The sequence below is a fragment of the Bufo bufo genome, chromosome 7, assembly GCF_905171765.1.
Source record: "Bufo bufo chromosome 7, aBufBuf1.1, whole genome shotgun sequence".
Classification (NCBI taxonomy): domain Eukaryota; kingdom Metazoa; phylum Chordata; class Amphibia; order Anura; family Bufonidae; genus Bufo; species Bufo bufo.
The window spans coordinates 150,104,387-150,121,294 of NC_053395.1; the positions used below are offsets into that span (position 1 = coordinate 150,104,387).

General features: G+C 40.8%; 1 protein-coding gene across 1 annotated transcript in view; it reads left to right on the forward strand.

Moving 5' to 3' along the window:
* The window catches only part of PLCL1 (phospholipase C like 1 (inactive)), a 296,787-nt gene extending 288,310 nt beyond the window's left edge, over positions 1–8,477 (forward strand). Inside the window, exon 6 of the mRNA XM_040440692.1 lies at positions 6,871–8,477. Coding sequence (XP_040296626.1) covers positions 6,871–7,053 — 183 coding nt within the window. The 3' untranslated portion in view covers positions 7,054–8,477. The remainder of the gene's footprint in view (positions 1–6,870) is intronic.
* Positions 8,478–16,908: the final 8,431 nt, after the last annotated feature.

Below are 16,908 nucleotides of genomic sequence, written 5' to 3' on the forward strand. Positions count from 1 at the left end.
GCCTGCCTCCTCCCTCCTCTCTGCTACGGAACTTAGTTGTAAGTAATACAGCTGGATTACACTTGATTATTATATCTTAACAATGCCTACTGGTTAGATAAGATTATACAACAGTGAGGAATGACAGCGGGGACCGATGCATTCCCTGTATTCTATTGCACCGGCCCCAGACGCCAGACTTACGCGATCCCAAGGAATAGAAATATGTAAATCACAGTCAAGAGGGGATGGGTAAAAGGCAGGCTTTGCTTGATTTGAAGCAAGGAGGCCGCTGCCCCTTGACTTCAAGCTCATAGGAAACAGAGCGCTCATGGATATTAAAAAAAAGAGTTTTTCTCAAGTATGGATTATCGAATTTCTGGCTCACACACATGATCAATAACAGACTGGGGGCTGCTTTACGGTAATGCTGGCAGTTTTATATCACTTTTGGAGGTGACAGGTTCCCTTTAATAATTGAAAAGAAGATCACCATGTAAGTGCTCTGTTCGTTCCCCAGTTGAAGGGATTGTGCAGTGCTAAAATATTGATGACCTGTTCTGAGGATAGGTAATCAATATCAGATTATTGGGGCTCTGACTCCTTGCACCCCTGCTGATCAGCAGTTTGAAGGGGTAGGGATCGCTGCTTTCTTTTCAAAATTAACTGTGCGCCGTCTCATTTGCAGTGGCAGCACGATGTAATTACAACTGCTTATCCCATTTACTTGAGTGGTTTGGAGCAGTTGTTATTCCACTGCACCACCTCTACAAGTGAGACGACAGGTAGGTAATTTTGAAGCAGAAGCAGCGCTCGTCCACCTTCAAACAGCTGATCGGGGGGTGCTGGGAGTCGGACCCCCACTAATCTGATATTGATGACCTATCCTGAGGTTATCGATATTTTAACAATGCACAACCCCTTTAGGGTCCATTCACACGTCCGTGGTGTGTTGCGGACCCGCAAATTGCGGATCCACAACACACCCGGCCGGCACCCGCTATAGAAATGCCTATTCTTGTCCGCAGCTGCGGACAAGAATAGGACATGTTCTATCTTTTGCGGAGCTGCGGACCGGAAGTTCGGGGCCGAAACCCGGAAGTCGGGGCCGTGCTCCGCAGATGCGGAAGCGGAGAGCACATAGTGTGCTCTCCGCTTCACGTCCAGGCCCATAGAGAATGAATGGGTCCGCACCCGTTCCGCAAAATTGCGGAATGGGTGCAGACCCTTTTGCGGACGTGTGAATGGACCCTTAGTGTGATTAGTTTTTTTCAACAGGAGGGCCACTTTCTGCAGGAACTGCCATAAGCAAGCATAAGTAACCCCTGCAATTGCTGTTAAATAATGAACTCTACAAATACTGCTGTCACGTTTGTAATAATAACAGCCTATAGGGCATGCCTCTAAGTAACTCAACCGTCTTTCAATCCTCCTAATCCCACACACATAGACAGCATTTGGATTTTCTCCCTTAAGTAATTACTAAACACAACACACAAAGGCTGTTTAATTCCCTTTTCCTCTTGTTTAAAATAAGCCATTGTCTGTCACAACTTAAGACTAAATATAACATGATTTTACATCCTACTCTTTAGAAATAATATAGATGTATCCTAAACCCTGTAATCTCCCCTTAGCTAAAGCTGGATCTGTGCACAAAGCAGTCAGTGCCCTACACCAGATGCATGCTGGTTGAGAACTTAGGAGCACTGAATTAATGTGGCTGTCCGGGTCCTAGGCATTCATGACATACTCTTAAGATAGGTCATGCATATGAGATCGGTAGGGGTCCAACACCCGCCATTGATAAATAGATTATGAGCTGCAGTAACCCAGCTGTCCACTGCACAATGGCCAGAGCTGTGCTTCTGGCTCTGTTCTCTGTGTTAGCTCTGCTGCTGGTTCTGCTGCAAACAGCTGATCGGTGAGGGGGTGCCGGACTCCTTAAAATCCAATATTGATAAAAAAAATTCTAAATGGTTTCACATCCCTGTTTACAGTGGTGTAAAATATGAAAAGGAATATTACCCTACCACTCAACTTCTGAGTTGTTGTTTCCCTCGTTCCTCTCCAGTCTCAGCGACATGAAGGCGTGACATTTAGCAGCTTCATAAATATGACCGATATGACCATTCATTGGTTGCAGTGGTCATGTGCCAACAGAGGACCAGGAAAGTGTTGTCACCGGGGAGTCAGTGGAGTAGTAATGTGAGTATTACTATAGTAATACCATAGTCAATATTGTGTATGCATAACAGAATACCATTAAAAGGCAAGCAGTTCCAGACATAGAGACCCATTATAGTGCCAACCACATAGTTTCATGAGAGAGACCTTGAATATAGTGCCCCATACAGTACCAGCTACATAGCTCCAAAACAGTGCCAGCCACTGGGCTCCATAATAGTGCCAGCCACAGAGTCCCCAGTTAGTGGCAGGCACAGAGTCCCCACACAGTTGTAGGAATAAAATAAGCAAACAGTGCCAACCACATAACTTCCGAATAGGACCAGCCACAGAGCGCCATGTAGTGTCAGCCAGAGACCCCTCATATACCTATAGGGGCAATATCCCCAATAATATCCACAGAGCCTTTATTAACAGCCACAAAGCCGTCAATGCTATTCACAGGACTCATTGGCAAGCTACAGATCCTATGACCAAGTTCCCTTGATAGTCAGCCACAGTACCCCCATTACCAGCTACAGTTACCTGCCACAGAGCCCGTATTGTTGACTTCAAAGCTCAGTTGGTAATCACAGTATTCCGGTTGCCAACCAAGGAGCATTAATTGCTAGCCACAGTTTTTTGACAGCTATCATTGTCCCATTACCTGCCAAAATGACCTCTGCCAGCCAAAAATGCACATATTACCTGTCCAAAACTCCCATTAATCTCCAATGAATCCCCATTACAAAACACAAGGACACTATTAATTGCCACAGATATATCCCATAAAGCAATAGCTGTCTGCCCGTCCATGGAGCTCTCCTCCTCTAGAAGGCAGCTATAATCAGGCGGCTGACTCATATTAGGGACAGAAAAGACTCCTGCCTTACAGAACCATTCTGATTGTTTCCGCATGTACAGGAACGAGCGTCATTGACTGTGGGATAGTGACGAGTACCGTCCTACCCAGGACTAGTACATGTGTTAATGTTGAGGGGAAATTATGTTTGAATATATTTCCTCTGCTCCACAGAATTCACATAAATGGATATGCTCAGATGCTAGTTTGAGCCCCTAAAAACACATTAGTGTTGGTTTGCATTATTCCTATTTCCATGATAAATGTAAATTGGATTCTATTTAGATTCGCTATGATGTGTGACATGTTAAATATAATATCCTCTGACTTAAGAATGCTTAAATATTAGGTAGAACATCGTGATGGACGATTAACGGGCTATGCAATGTTTGCTAATTATCGTGTGTCCTGAAATAGCCTTTGCTCTGGGTGATTCCATTTGTATGCCTATGAGCCTAGATTTTGTTTGAATGGCGTCATCAGGCAGTCACCCAAGGGTTCTAACTGGATTATTTTTGTAATGATTCCTGCCTGAGAGACACAAGTTTGAAAGAGAACATGAGTTTCTGCAGTCCTTTAGAAACAAAATGATTCCTCTGTGTCTGTCTGCACCACTGTTACGAAACTGCAAATTGATGGAGAAGGCTACAACCAGAATAAATGTTTTATATTAAGTGTATTCTGTGTTAACATTACTCTGCTGTTTTTTTTTTTTTGTGTTAGTTTTATGCATTACATTAAAATAAACTTCTGCTTTTGGGCAAGTCATACACAAAATGTGCATAATAAAAAAGGCATTTTGCTTTATTTTTGTCTCTCAGCCTTTTGTTGCTGCTGGTAGCAATGTTAGGCCGGGTTCACATCACTGTTTAGTTTTCCATTCTTCTATGACGTCAGAAGAACAGGGGGGGAGGGAGCTGTTATTTTGAGTCAGTTATGATCAGTTTGTGTCCCTTCCATCAGACTTTTTTTTGCAGGACATTTTTTTCCATCTCGAATAATGGATCTCACGTGGAAATGGCTAAAACAAATGCAAAATGTGCATAACTGAGCATAAAACACAGGATGGATCAGAAGGACGGAAAGCTAAACGGTGATGTGAATCTGGCCTTAGTGTTAACCACCATAGTGTTGTGCTCGTGATACACCAGCACCGATGCTATGTAGAGGTGGTCAGGTGTGTGTAAGGCTCATGATCTCCTAGCTTAGTCTGGGTGCAATGGAGGCGCAGATTATTGTAGCAGAAGTAGTAGCAAAAATAGTTAACTTTACTTGGAAATGGTCAATTTAGGCTTGAGGCTTCTGGCTACTTAGGGTACGACCACATTTTCAGGTTTCTGCATGCAGTTTTGGAAACCAGGAGTGAAATAAAAAAGAAGAGAAGTAGTATCTGACTTTTATATGTTCTCTCCTTTTATGAGCCACTCCTGATTTTGGCTTCCAAAACTGCATACAGAAACCTGACTGTGTGGTCATACGCTTACAGAGGTAAGAGGCACAGTTTTTCAACATTCCAACAGTCCAATTCACAAATTAGCAGTGATGATTCTCTCATGGGGCAGTCTGCAATTATTAAACTACTACTTCAGTCACTGTGTAGCCAGAGTTGCCACTAGGACCACCATGGGCATGCCGCACAATCTGCCAGCACCCTCACTGTGTCCTCTCAGGCTTCAGCCTTTACAAAGGGGTTCCAGGTCTGTATATACATGGATACATGGCCTATCTTTCACCATATCTTATGGAGTATGGGTCCTCACCGCGATGCTTGGGTTTTGCGGACCTGCAGCTTGCCGTCAGCAACACAAGTCGTGCGCATGGGGCCTAACTGTGGGACAGTAGAAAAACCACAGAGACATGCACCACTTTAGTCCATGATGCAGACCAGACACTGCCATTAAAGTCTTTGGGTCTGTGAAAAGCCACTGACAGATGACATCCATGTTCTGTCAGTGGTTTTACACGGATCATTGGTAGGAGATGCTCATGAGATCAATTTTCCACTTAGCAGTGTTCATGGAATATGGAAAATACACGGATTCTTCACGAATAAAACACTGATTGATTTTCCACGGATGTCAAACAGACAGGGAAATGTGAACAAGGCCTACAGATAAAATCCTGGAAGGACTGTTTATTAGTAAGGTCTCAGCCTAGAGGTCGAGCACTTGGAAATATCAAAGGAAGTGTTGTACTAGATCTGAAAAACAGTGTCATAAACTTCATGGTAATGTAGAATAAAAAGCAATATAAACAATGAGTTGTCTGAAGTCTCTTCTCAGGCGAGAGTTAATAATCAGGAGCACAAGCACTGACCTCAGAGCTGATCTAATAATTTGGCAGCGGTAGTCGTCATTTCTGCTAAGGAAACATGCTTCTAATTTGTGTCTCATCTCTGGCCAGCTTGCAAAATGCAGTAGTGAAGTCTCTTGGCACCACCACGTGGTAACTTCTGGTGACCCAGATATTTGATGCTGCTCCCTAGAAATATATCTGTCTCCCCAGGTAATAAATTAGTTGCCTCATACTTATTTAACGGTGTGCTTGAAATTTGTCTCTAGAAAACACAGAAACACTACAAAGGTAAAGTCTTCTCAAGTTAACCCCATAGTGACCAGCTATTTTTCTTTAGTTTTTGTGTTTCATCATTTTTCTATCATTCACATGGCTACATAAAGCCTTGTTTTATCGCAGGGAAATTGTATTTTTTCATCACAGTTTTACAGGTAGTAATAAATTACTGTTTAATTGATCAAACGCCTTTGTGGTATTCATACAGATAAAAGCAATGTCCAAATTGTTTTAACTTTTTTTATGTTGTTCCCATTTCACACTAATTTACCTGCTAAGTTATAGGGGTTGTCCCATTACAGCAACTAAGTACAAGCGTTCGGCTATATCCAGCAGCCCCATTAAGTCCAATGGAGCAGCTGCACGCATGCAAATCCGCTGTTCCATTCACATGGGAGAACACAGGCCCCTGTTCTGTGGAGGAAACTTCATTCACATTCAGAAAATTAAGGACATGTCTTTTCTGTCCTCTCCCTGTAATTGTCACAGCTTCTAACACTAGATAGGGCTAGTGGCAGTTGAAGAATGTAACTGAGAAACATGTGCGTCCACCTCAGCCAGGTGGACAGGGAAATAAAGAAAAGAACAAACAGCAGGCGACGATATACAGAAAGTTTTTATTAAACAATTATTAATTATGTGCAATAACAACAGTATTCCGATGTAAGTGCTGGTTTGAAAAAAAAATTTTGGGGTGGGAAAACCTTTTTAACATGAGACAAATGCCTGGCCTAGTAGAGATTTGGGAGCAGTTGCAGTGTCCTCACACTGGAATACTATTCACCACTGATACACCACTTCTACTTTAAAAATTTGTAAAAAAAAAATTGGCTCTACAGCACCAAAAAATTAATTTTCATTCCTTCAGGGAGAAAAGGCTCTATTTTTTATTTTAAAAAGAACATAATCATTAGCACCCTGCCAAAATAGCACCCAATTTCTAATTTATTTCTGGTATTGTTTGTGTGGATGTTATTATAGGTCTATTGGTTACTACACAGAGTTTTTTAGTCCTGGTTTCCTGAAAATTCATCACTGATTTGGTGTAGGATGATTTTCAAGCACATTTGTAATTTAGAAGTCTGGGAAGGCTGGTTATCAACCCAACAGGAGCTGTAACAGTGCTCAGTTATGGTTGCTACTGGTACTGTTATTTTCTATTAAGATCATTAACGAAGACTATATTATGTATATATTTAAAATGACATTTTGTAGGTAAATGCTTTTTAACAAGATGGGCATAACATTAAATTTGTGGCTTAATTTGTGGATCTTTTCTTCTTAACTATTAGGGCCAAGGAGATTTACTGAAGAATGCCAAAAATGAAGCAATGGAGAACATGAGACAAATCCAGCAGGCTTCTATTTCAAGTGGTCTAAGCAAAGCTTCAAGTACAGCAACTGACGCAAAGTCCAAACGAGGCCTGGAAGCAATTGAAGAGAAGGATACAGGAGAAGAAAATGGCCGCTTGTGAGGAAGAGAACCTTCCTTCGCCTACCAGAGCTGCTGTCAGGTGTACAAGGGTACTCAGATATCCACACGTAGAGTACCATTTCTTGTGGTTACTGTTTCAACCTCACCTTCACAATTATGCCTACAATTTTTGTAATAGTGAATGAATGTGTGAAGAGGATTTTTTAACACTGACCACAAAGGCTTGGATTGAAAATGACAAATTGTGCCATTTCATATACATTATACTTACTCTGCAGAGTTTATTACACCTGACATCATTTCAGTAGTAAAAAAAAATTGCAGCTCTGAGGCCTCTGAGTAATGTTCTGTCTGTCAAGGACACTTTTTATAAGATGTGAAGGAAAAGGTGTTCTCCCAGTTTTTCATGATGTATTGGTATGGATTAGCAGAGTTTAGTTTTAGTAATTTATGGCTATTAAAGTGTATAAAATCTAGAACCAATCCAGAGCCAAGTATGTTCCACAGAGTGTTCTGAAGATATCTGGGAGAAGAAACCAAGCACCCACCATGCTTTCTAACACTGGCTATTTTATGAGAGACAATTTCTGTAAAAGTATGCAGCCTTTGACCCTACATTTATTACCGTACATATTTTCACATTAACTAGTAATTTAACATTCTGACATTTCACCTTTTTAATAACGATTATGAAGATCTCTTCTGGAGATAATCTATTAGTTACCTGGATCATGTGGTGTTCTTCAACTAAAGAAATGTACTTGTTAGTTGCTTAGGTTCAAATGTAGCCCATGGAAAACAGCAGTCACATACTTACATGAGTGCAATAATACAAACACTGTACATATAAGGATCTGTCTATTTACCCTGGTCTAATAAGCAATATAAGGGCATCTCAAGTAAATCGATGTTACAGAGGTTGGCCATTTAGTTCAATCCTTCTTTATTAGAAGGGTTCCCCCAAAAATAGGCTGAAAATACCAAGTAGTTGCGTGTAATGTAAAGAGGAATGTTTTGGAAAATCTTCAGTTTTCCTTCAATGCCACCACAGGGGAACAGAAACAATGAGCTGTCTTTTTCAAGTATGGAAAGGCCAGGTCGTCCAGAGAGAGACCCTAGCTGCTCTCTACTCCATTTTATTGCTGAAAGTCTCAAGGAAGGACTCATTTTTATCAACTCGGAGTACCCTAGTAGGGTTTTTAAATGAGCACTTTGAAATGTCAATGACATGTTGAATGTGAACAGAACTGGTGTCTCGTCCCAATTCCTGTAAAATTCATACTGGACAGTCTTAAACCAAAGTTGGTTAAAAGACTTGAAGCTTTGGTAGCAACTACAGGTAGTGACAGGAAGGAAATGTCTGTTACACTGGCAGAGCATCGGGCAAATAATCGCTAACAAGCATGTGTAGGAATGCTCATTAGCAATGATCTGGTCTGCCAGTGTAAAGGTGCCAGCAATTACTCTCATTAGATAGGTTATGCTGTCACCGAAATCATAGTTTGCTGGCAGTAGATCGTGCCATCTAAACCCCCTCACTGAATAGCTGTTCTTCTCCTATCAGCCCAGGTTAGGAGATGAGCTACCAAATCATGGTAAAAAGAATTAAGAGGAAAATCAAAGAAAGTAAAGCATTTTTTACTTTTCTGTATAATTACTGATTATATACAGAACCTTCATAGATATAGTGAATTGTCCATTATTGTTTTATTCATAAACTACAAATCAGCCTTTACAATTGAATATTGTATGTGGGAGACCTGTTATGACAGCTTATGAGTGAGCAAGCTTGTGGGAACCAAGTACATAAGTACTTATGTGTAAGGAATTCCATTGTAGGTCCCACTTTGTAACAGTGTGTATACGTATCTGCCTATACAGCATGGTAATGCCAGCCATGCACAAGGTTTCTGGTCCGAGCATTCAGTCCATAGCTACTACTCTTAATTCATCCCAAAAGTGTAAGTGTCGTTTTAGTTTATTTTTAATATAGTATAGGGACAGGGATTTTAACAATTTTTGTAATATATTTTATTAGGGAAAGATATTTCTTTGTATTAGAAAATGTAAAGAGTCTTCTTAGCAAAGCTCTAACTTGCCTCTTGTCACTACTCCAGTCCCTGACTATGTATGTAACATTAGGGTATTTTATTTTTCCAAAGATGTGATTTTCATACTTTGCTTACGCCCCGAGTCTCAGTTATGTAAAAGATTAGATAATATTTAGGGGTTGCACACATTGATCACTTTTATTACTACTCACACTCGTGTACCTAGGAGGTTGGTCTAAAAACGACTTCAGTTTCAGGATCCCAGGGGCTCTGCATCAAGCAAGGTGGATGGCAAAGGCAATATATGCACTTAAAATTGTCCTCTTCACTAAACAGTTGAATATTCCTCAATGAGAATTGAAAGAAATGAAACGGGTTGCACATTTTGTCAGCCTCATATATGTTCGCTTTTTGTAAGTCGATGGGCTTCAAAGAATGATTTGGATTTGGTACAGCTTCTGAGCACTTACCCAGATGCAGACATCAAAAAAGTGCTCTTACAGTTGCTAAGAGACACCTTTAGTATCTGTCAGAAACAAACGTACGATTGGCTTTTTTGGATGAACATATTACTAAGGCTGTTAAGGAAAATATGACAAAAAATTTTGAAACCAAACCTGCAAAGAAAAAGGAAATGAAACGATTAGAGGGAAAAAAAACTAGTTTTTGAAGGAAAAGACCTGAGCCAGGAAAAGACGTTCTTTGAATTGTTTGGGATCCACGACGTGACAGAATACTGCAGTGATTCTCTAAGAAGCCATGTGAACGCTCTTAAGGTGGTCAATGATACCGCAGAAAGAGGAATTGCTCTGATAAAAAAGTTTAACAAATCTGTCAGGGACGAACAACAAAAACAATTCTTGTTGAGGGTAGTCGAGCATCACAGAAAAGTTGTCACCAAGCTAACAGAAGAAGGGATAAAATAACACATGTTACTACCTATTAATCTTAGTGTCTTAGTGTCTAGTGTCTTAATATTTTAAGTTTGTGATTTCTAGTTTTCCCAATAAAAGTAATTAACATTGTAAAATCGTATTTTTTGCCTACTTTTACAAAACTGATCAAAGTGTGCAACCTCTAAGTAGTATCCAATATTCTTTAAATTTGGCATATATATCTTTTACATCACTGCGACTTGGGGCGTAAGCAAAGTCTGCAAAAATGTTAATTTTTTTATTCCAAAATGAAACAACCTAATGTACATGTGCACTTACTATCACTGTCCCATTACCCTGCCTGACTTCTAACACACAGGTGTCTTTAGCGCTCAGTAGACTGCTGAAGACAGACTCTCCTTAGCAAGGCTCAGTTAGAGCTTTGCTAAGAAGACTCTTTGAACCCTATTTTCTAGTACAAAGAAACATCTTTCACTAATGAACTTTTTTTAGTTTGGTGTTTGGCGTCTGAGCACTGAGACTTCAACAATCTCTAGAATGAGGGGAGAGAAGAGTGTGAATATCATGCTCTCTCCAAGCTGCACAAGATGGGCTTTATAGGAGTCTATAGATACGTCTCGATTCGATCCAAAGCAGTGAGGTGAGGGTGAGGGAGTGCACTATGCATATGCTTCTCTCACCTCGTTCTAGTGATCGGTGGGGGTCTTAGCACTCAAAGACCCACCAATCTAAACATTTGATATGTCTCTGGCATATCAAAACTTTTTCCCCTGACAACATTTATGTAATGTGCAGGGCAAACTTAAAGGATAACTGTCACATTTAGACCCTAATTTCAATTTTCATATATGTAGTTACTAATGACATGATATTCCAGAATCAGTTACTATTAGACTGACTTACCCAATATTTAATAAGATTCATCCCTTAGCAACCAGTCTGCATAAAAGTGCAATTTCACTATTCAGTTAAGATGGCCGCCATTGCCGTCACCCTGAGGCTAATCCCGCCTGCCCTCACTAGCCAGTAACAATAGCCCCCCAAAAGTGTCAGTAACCAGAGCCCTCCCCCCTAAAGGGTTAATCTCCTGCAGCACAAAGGGGTCCTCTTACCACATGTTGCTTTCATTTATACACTGAGCAGATGGCAGATCTCCCTTCCCTGCTATGCGCTGCTTCCACTCTGCATTCTCCAGCTCTGCTGAGTGAGGGAGTGTCTGCCAAGCGCAGGGACAGGGAGAGGTGCACACAGCCCAGGCACTGTTATCAGCTGCTGGGGAGGACCTGGCTTTAATCATTTACTTACAGTCCCTGGCTGTCAGTAATCTGACCCTGCACGCAGCCTGCTTCTGCGTCCTCCGTCCTACAGACCATGCCTAGCAACCCTATTTTAAGCACAGGTAAAAATAGGCAGTACAGGGAACAAAAATGTGGAATTAAGGGGTAATTGAATACACAGTGAAAAGTTGAAATAGGGCCACCAAGGTGATATTAATCACCACAATCCAATACTAAAAAAAAAAAAAAAATACGACAGTTATTCTTTAAGTTATGTTTAAAAAAAACATCCTGGTCAATTATGTATCAAGAAGTTGAAGGATACTGTAGTTATAAATTGTAACATAACTTTATGTGGTGACAATACTGTCATAGACTATGTTTGATATATTATACACTTAGTCATGCCACTTTTAAACGATCAGTATTTTGGCTTAATTTTTTGTAAACCAAATCCAAGAGGAGGTCTAAAACACGAAAGAGGCACAAATATTTCCATTATACGTTTATTCTTTGTGTAGGATCCACCCCTAGCTATGGCTTAGGTATAAAAAAAAAATCCTTCTCTTCCTTCAGAAATTATACCCAAAAAATGATTCCTAACTTTTAATAACTATAAATTAGCAGACATAGATTAAAGCATTTCGCACGGCTGGCAGCAGCAAGCGGCAAAGTTATCTAGAGGCCTGTGCCTCTACATAAATGTGGCACATCCACCGGCTGTGCAAAGGGATTAAGACCGGTGTCTAATTCGCCCTTCTTAATAAATGCCCCCCACTGTGTTTTTTGCTCTGTTTGATGCACCTAGGTTTTAGAGGAGGAAAATAAGAGAAGAATATTTTTCATCAGACCTCAAATCAGACCCCCAATCTTCATCAGACCTCAGATCAGACCCCCAATTTTCATCAGATGTAAATTCTTATCAGACATCAGATAAGACCCCCAATCTTCATTTGCTCCCCTAATCAGCCCCCTAATCTTCATCAGACCTCAGATCAGACCCCCAATCTTCATCAGACCCCCAATCCTCATCAGACTTAAGATCAGACCCCCAAATCAGAACCACAATCTTTATCAGACCCCCATTCTTTGTCAGACCTTATATCAGATCTCCAAACTTCATCAGACCCCCAATCCTATGAATCAGAAACTGACATAACCGATGACTGAAATCTACAAGCTGCCGTAGAATTCATTTCGACACACGGACTTCCTCCTCTGACCAACGCAGCAGGTGCCAGTTTTGATAAATCAGAGCCTTATTGTTTAAAAAAAGAAAAAAATTAATACCTCACTGATCCCTTACCACTCCCATTCTGATGTTTCCAGAGTCCTTTGCAAATCTCTACCTCCTGGTTTCTTTCAGCATAGACATGTGATGCTGCAGCCAAACACTGGTCAAGCAGTCATAATTTTGGGTCAGTAGAGACTTGGAAGTAGATACTGGAGGGGGACCAGGGAAGAATTGGAAGGGTAGTAGCAGGGTATTGGTAAGGTGAAAATTCCTTTTTTATTTTTATAAAGCATTCTGAGCCTTTCAAATATACTGATCAGACAAACCATTTAAGCAGTAAAGGAGGAGTGTAATAAAATACTAATAATCAGATCAGCACACCAATAACAATAGCGCTGAACAGCCTTCATTTCTCATTGGAATCCTGTCCTAAAATATATTGTTGGTTTGTAGTATGCACCAGCTTTCTGCTCATCATAGCAATCTGCTACCTGTAGCTGGACAGTCCGTCAGGCTGTAGTTATTACAGCTGAAGTTCATTGCACTATGTACACCTAGCAAGCTCCAGACCGAGATGACCCGCGGCTCTCTTGTTATCACTGTACAGTGACCCGGAATACAGTACTTTGGCTTGCATAGCTTCCTGCATTCTAGAATAAAAGTTTAGGCTAAAGTAGATGAAACCCATGATCTGTCAAGTTACACTCCATAGACAACTGTACTGTTGGACCTTTGCTTGGTAGACTAGTAGATGGGTACTCTAATGACTTTTAATCTAGTCTTGCACCTTTGGTTGAAAATGCAGCCTTATGAATACAGTACAGCGTTCTACTCTGATGTAAACCTGTCATGGTGTTAGAATTCATTGTGTGTAGATCTAGCTCCTTCCTCTGACTACCTACTTCTCTTCGGTACTTTGCTTGAGTGTAATATTAATGTGCTCTTTCAGTTATTTTGAAGTCAGGAAGAAGGCACACGTAACCAAGACTGATGGGAGATTCCAACCAAATTCCTTCCCATGAAATGGCAGTATGGTATAGGCTTATGACCGCTTGTAAGTTCTGCCTTTTTTGTGAGGTTTGCTCACAAAAAATGATCACCTATTCACAGGATAGGTAATAAATGTATGATTGCATATGATGTTTGACGGGGGTCTAGCTTGAATGGGCATCGTTCACACGTGTGCACTACTTCTCTATTCAGTCTCTTTGGAACTAAGGCTACTTTCACACTGGTCGTTTTGGCTTTCCGTTTGTGAGATCCGTTCAGGGCTCTCACAAGCGGTCCAAAACGGATCAGTTTTTCTTTAATGCATTCTGAATGGAAAAGGATCTGCTCAGAATGCATCAGTTTGCTTCTGTTCCGTCTCCATTCCGCTTTGGAGGCGGACACCAAAACGGTGTCCGTCTGACGAAACTGAGCCAAACGGATCAATGGGGACGGATCCATTTTCTATGACACAATCTGGCATAATAGAAAACGGATCCGTCCTCCATTGACTTTCAATGGTGTTTAAGACAGATCCGTTTTGGCTATGTTAAAGTTAATACAAACGGTTGTATTATCTGAACGGATCCGTCTGTGCAGATCCATGACGGATCCGCACCAAACGCGAGTGTGAAAGTAGCCTAAGGGAGAAATCCAAGTGCATGAAGCATTCAAATGGTGTTTGGTGTGGATTCCCAGCTGTTGGACCTCTTACAATCATGCTGTGGACAGGTGGTTATTTTTTGACCAACCCTCTTACGTTAGATGCAATATTTTATATTTGTGAGAGCAGGACTTACTTGGAACTCAGGGCTTAGGCCTCGCACCTGACTTCAGAATAGCTATTAGGGCTGTGTGTTCTCTAAGCAAGATAAAATACAAATCTATTTATTGAAGAGCACAGCTTTTATTTTGGAAAGCTAACTTTTAATGTATTTGATTAAGAGAGATATAATGTGCTAACTTTTTGAACTGAAGTGATAATTTAATTTTTGTTCTGATTTTTTTTGTTTATCTTTGTGTTAATCCCTTTTGTATCCTTGAAGGTCTGCTTAGCATTAACAGATTTCTTGGCATTGATGGGGTTAATTTATTCTTAACCTTGTTTGATGGTTAACACTAACATGTTATTTTGCACATTACTCTGAAATACAACTATCAATAAAATAAAACACCACGTGTTGTGTGCTCTTTGTAATTTGTATATGTTTATGCTTTACAATGGTGGACATGTATAGATGACTATGTATCGATAATGGATTCAAGAGCACCAGGGGCTTCGGCTTTGGATGACCAGGAACGGGATGTGGCACCACCAGGGCACTAATGACTGAAAACTGTATCACCAAATTCTCTAAAACTATCAAATCAGTTATTATGCTACTGTTTCTCTAGAGACTCCTAAAGCCGTATGCCTTATTCATACACTCAGTGTTCGGTCAGTGATTTCCATCAGTGATTATGAGCCAACACCAGGTGCGACTCTAAACACAGAACAGGTGCCGATCTTTCCCTTATACTTTATGTCTGTAGAGGCTCCACTACTGGTTTAGGGCTCATGCACACGAACGTATTTTCTTTCCGTGTCCATTAGATTTTTTTTTGCAGACCATATGCGGAACCATTCATTTCAATGAGTCCGTGTGCATTCTGTTTCCGTATGTCCATTCAGCAATAAAATAGAACATGTCCTATTATTGTCTGCATTACGGACAAGGATAGTACTGTTCTATTAGGGGCCAGCTGTTCTGTTCCGCAAAATACAGAATGCACAGGGACATCATCAGTATTTTTTGAGGATCCGTTTTTTCCGACCGCAAAATACATATGGTCGTGTGCATGAGCCCTTACGCTCACAATCACTGACCAAAACACTGACTTTGTGAATAAGAGATGATTGTAACGAGTTAACCCCCACCATCAACAAGTACAGTATAGAGCTTACAGCACAAAGGTCTTTCTTTTCTTTAGTCAGTAAATTGATAGTCAGGGGTCAGATGTAAAAGACACTGTCATGACTTAGAGCAGCGCCAGCGCCAACCATTTGTAGCTCATGAGCCATTTCTAAATAAAAAAGATGGTGTTATGACACACTGAATGTTAAAATGGTAAAAGTCCATGGTTGGGGAATACTGACTTAAGACCATAAGGCAAAAGAATAAAAATACAGCCACAATCTAAAGTTAACGTATTAGTCAACAAAATGATGAACTCTGTCAGTGGCATTCATTGTGCAAAGCCACAACGCATCCATTTTAAACAGATAAAGCAGCATTAAATAGCATTGCCCCAAATTGTCAATTTTTCTGTTGAAACCGAGCAAATACTTTAAATCACAGTATAATGTTCTAACTATTGACCAATCAAGCATATAATTTCATGATTTTCCTATTCCATGACATAAAGTCATGATTTTATGAAGGACACGGAGACGAGTATTGCTTTCTCTCTCTTTACTGAAAATCACAGCAGCAAAGAAAAAAACATTGAATACAGAAAAAAACATGGCAACAAGCCCACCCCTCAGTCCCAGTGTATATATATTGTGTCTTCCACTGGGATCCTCCTCTTTCTTTGTGTACTGTCAGCATCCGACCTAAATCTTCTTGGTGCAAACAACAAACCGGAACAACCGGAGAACCTCCTCAGTAACTTTTCCTAACCGGAACAACAAACTCGAGAACGAGGAAGAACGGACCTCGGCATCGAAAAGAAGGAATATGCTCCCCAAGGCTTGACGTCTTCAACCTATGGAGAAATGTTGGATAAAACGTATTGAGAAATTCGACAGGGATCACCATAATGCATATAAACAACTCACTGTTAGACAGAAAACCAATGTAACGGAGGCAATATACAGCGTATCAAACAAAAATTACTGACAAAGCAGGGAGGGCAGAAAAAGGGGTGGGGCAATACTCGCCTCCATGTCCTTCATAAAATCAAGACTTTACGTCACGGAATAGGAAAATCATGAAATTTTATATCAGGACACGGAGGCTCCTATTGCAAGTTTAAAGTTGAGCCACCACAGAAGAAAAAGCATGAGATGGTGGCCGAAAATAAAATTCCCAGAAGGTGGACACCCTAGACCAGAGATGCTCAACCTGCGGCCCTCCAGCTGTTGTAAAACTACAACTCCCACAATGCCCTGCTGTAGGTTGATAGCTGTAGGCTGTCTGAGAATGCTGAGTTGTAGTTTTGCAACAGCTGGAGGGCCGCAGGTTGAGCATGCCTGCCCTAGACCAATCTGCCAACTTCATGACAACCTCCAACCGAGCTCCAGAAACTGTCATGTAAGTGGCCGACGCGCTCCCAACTGAATGCGCGGTGAAAATAGAAACATCAATCCCAGCTAAGGATAAGATCCATTTAACCCACCGAGAGAGCGTAACGCTGGCCACGGAGAATAAAGGCCTGCGGAAAGAAATGAACAGATGAGGTGAATTC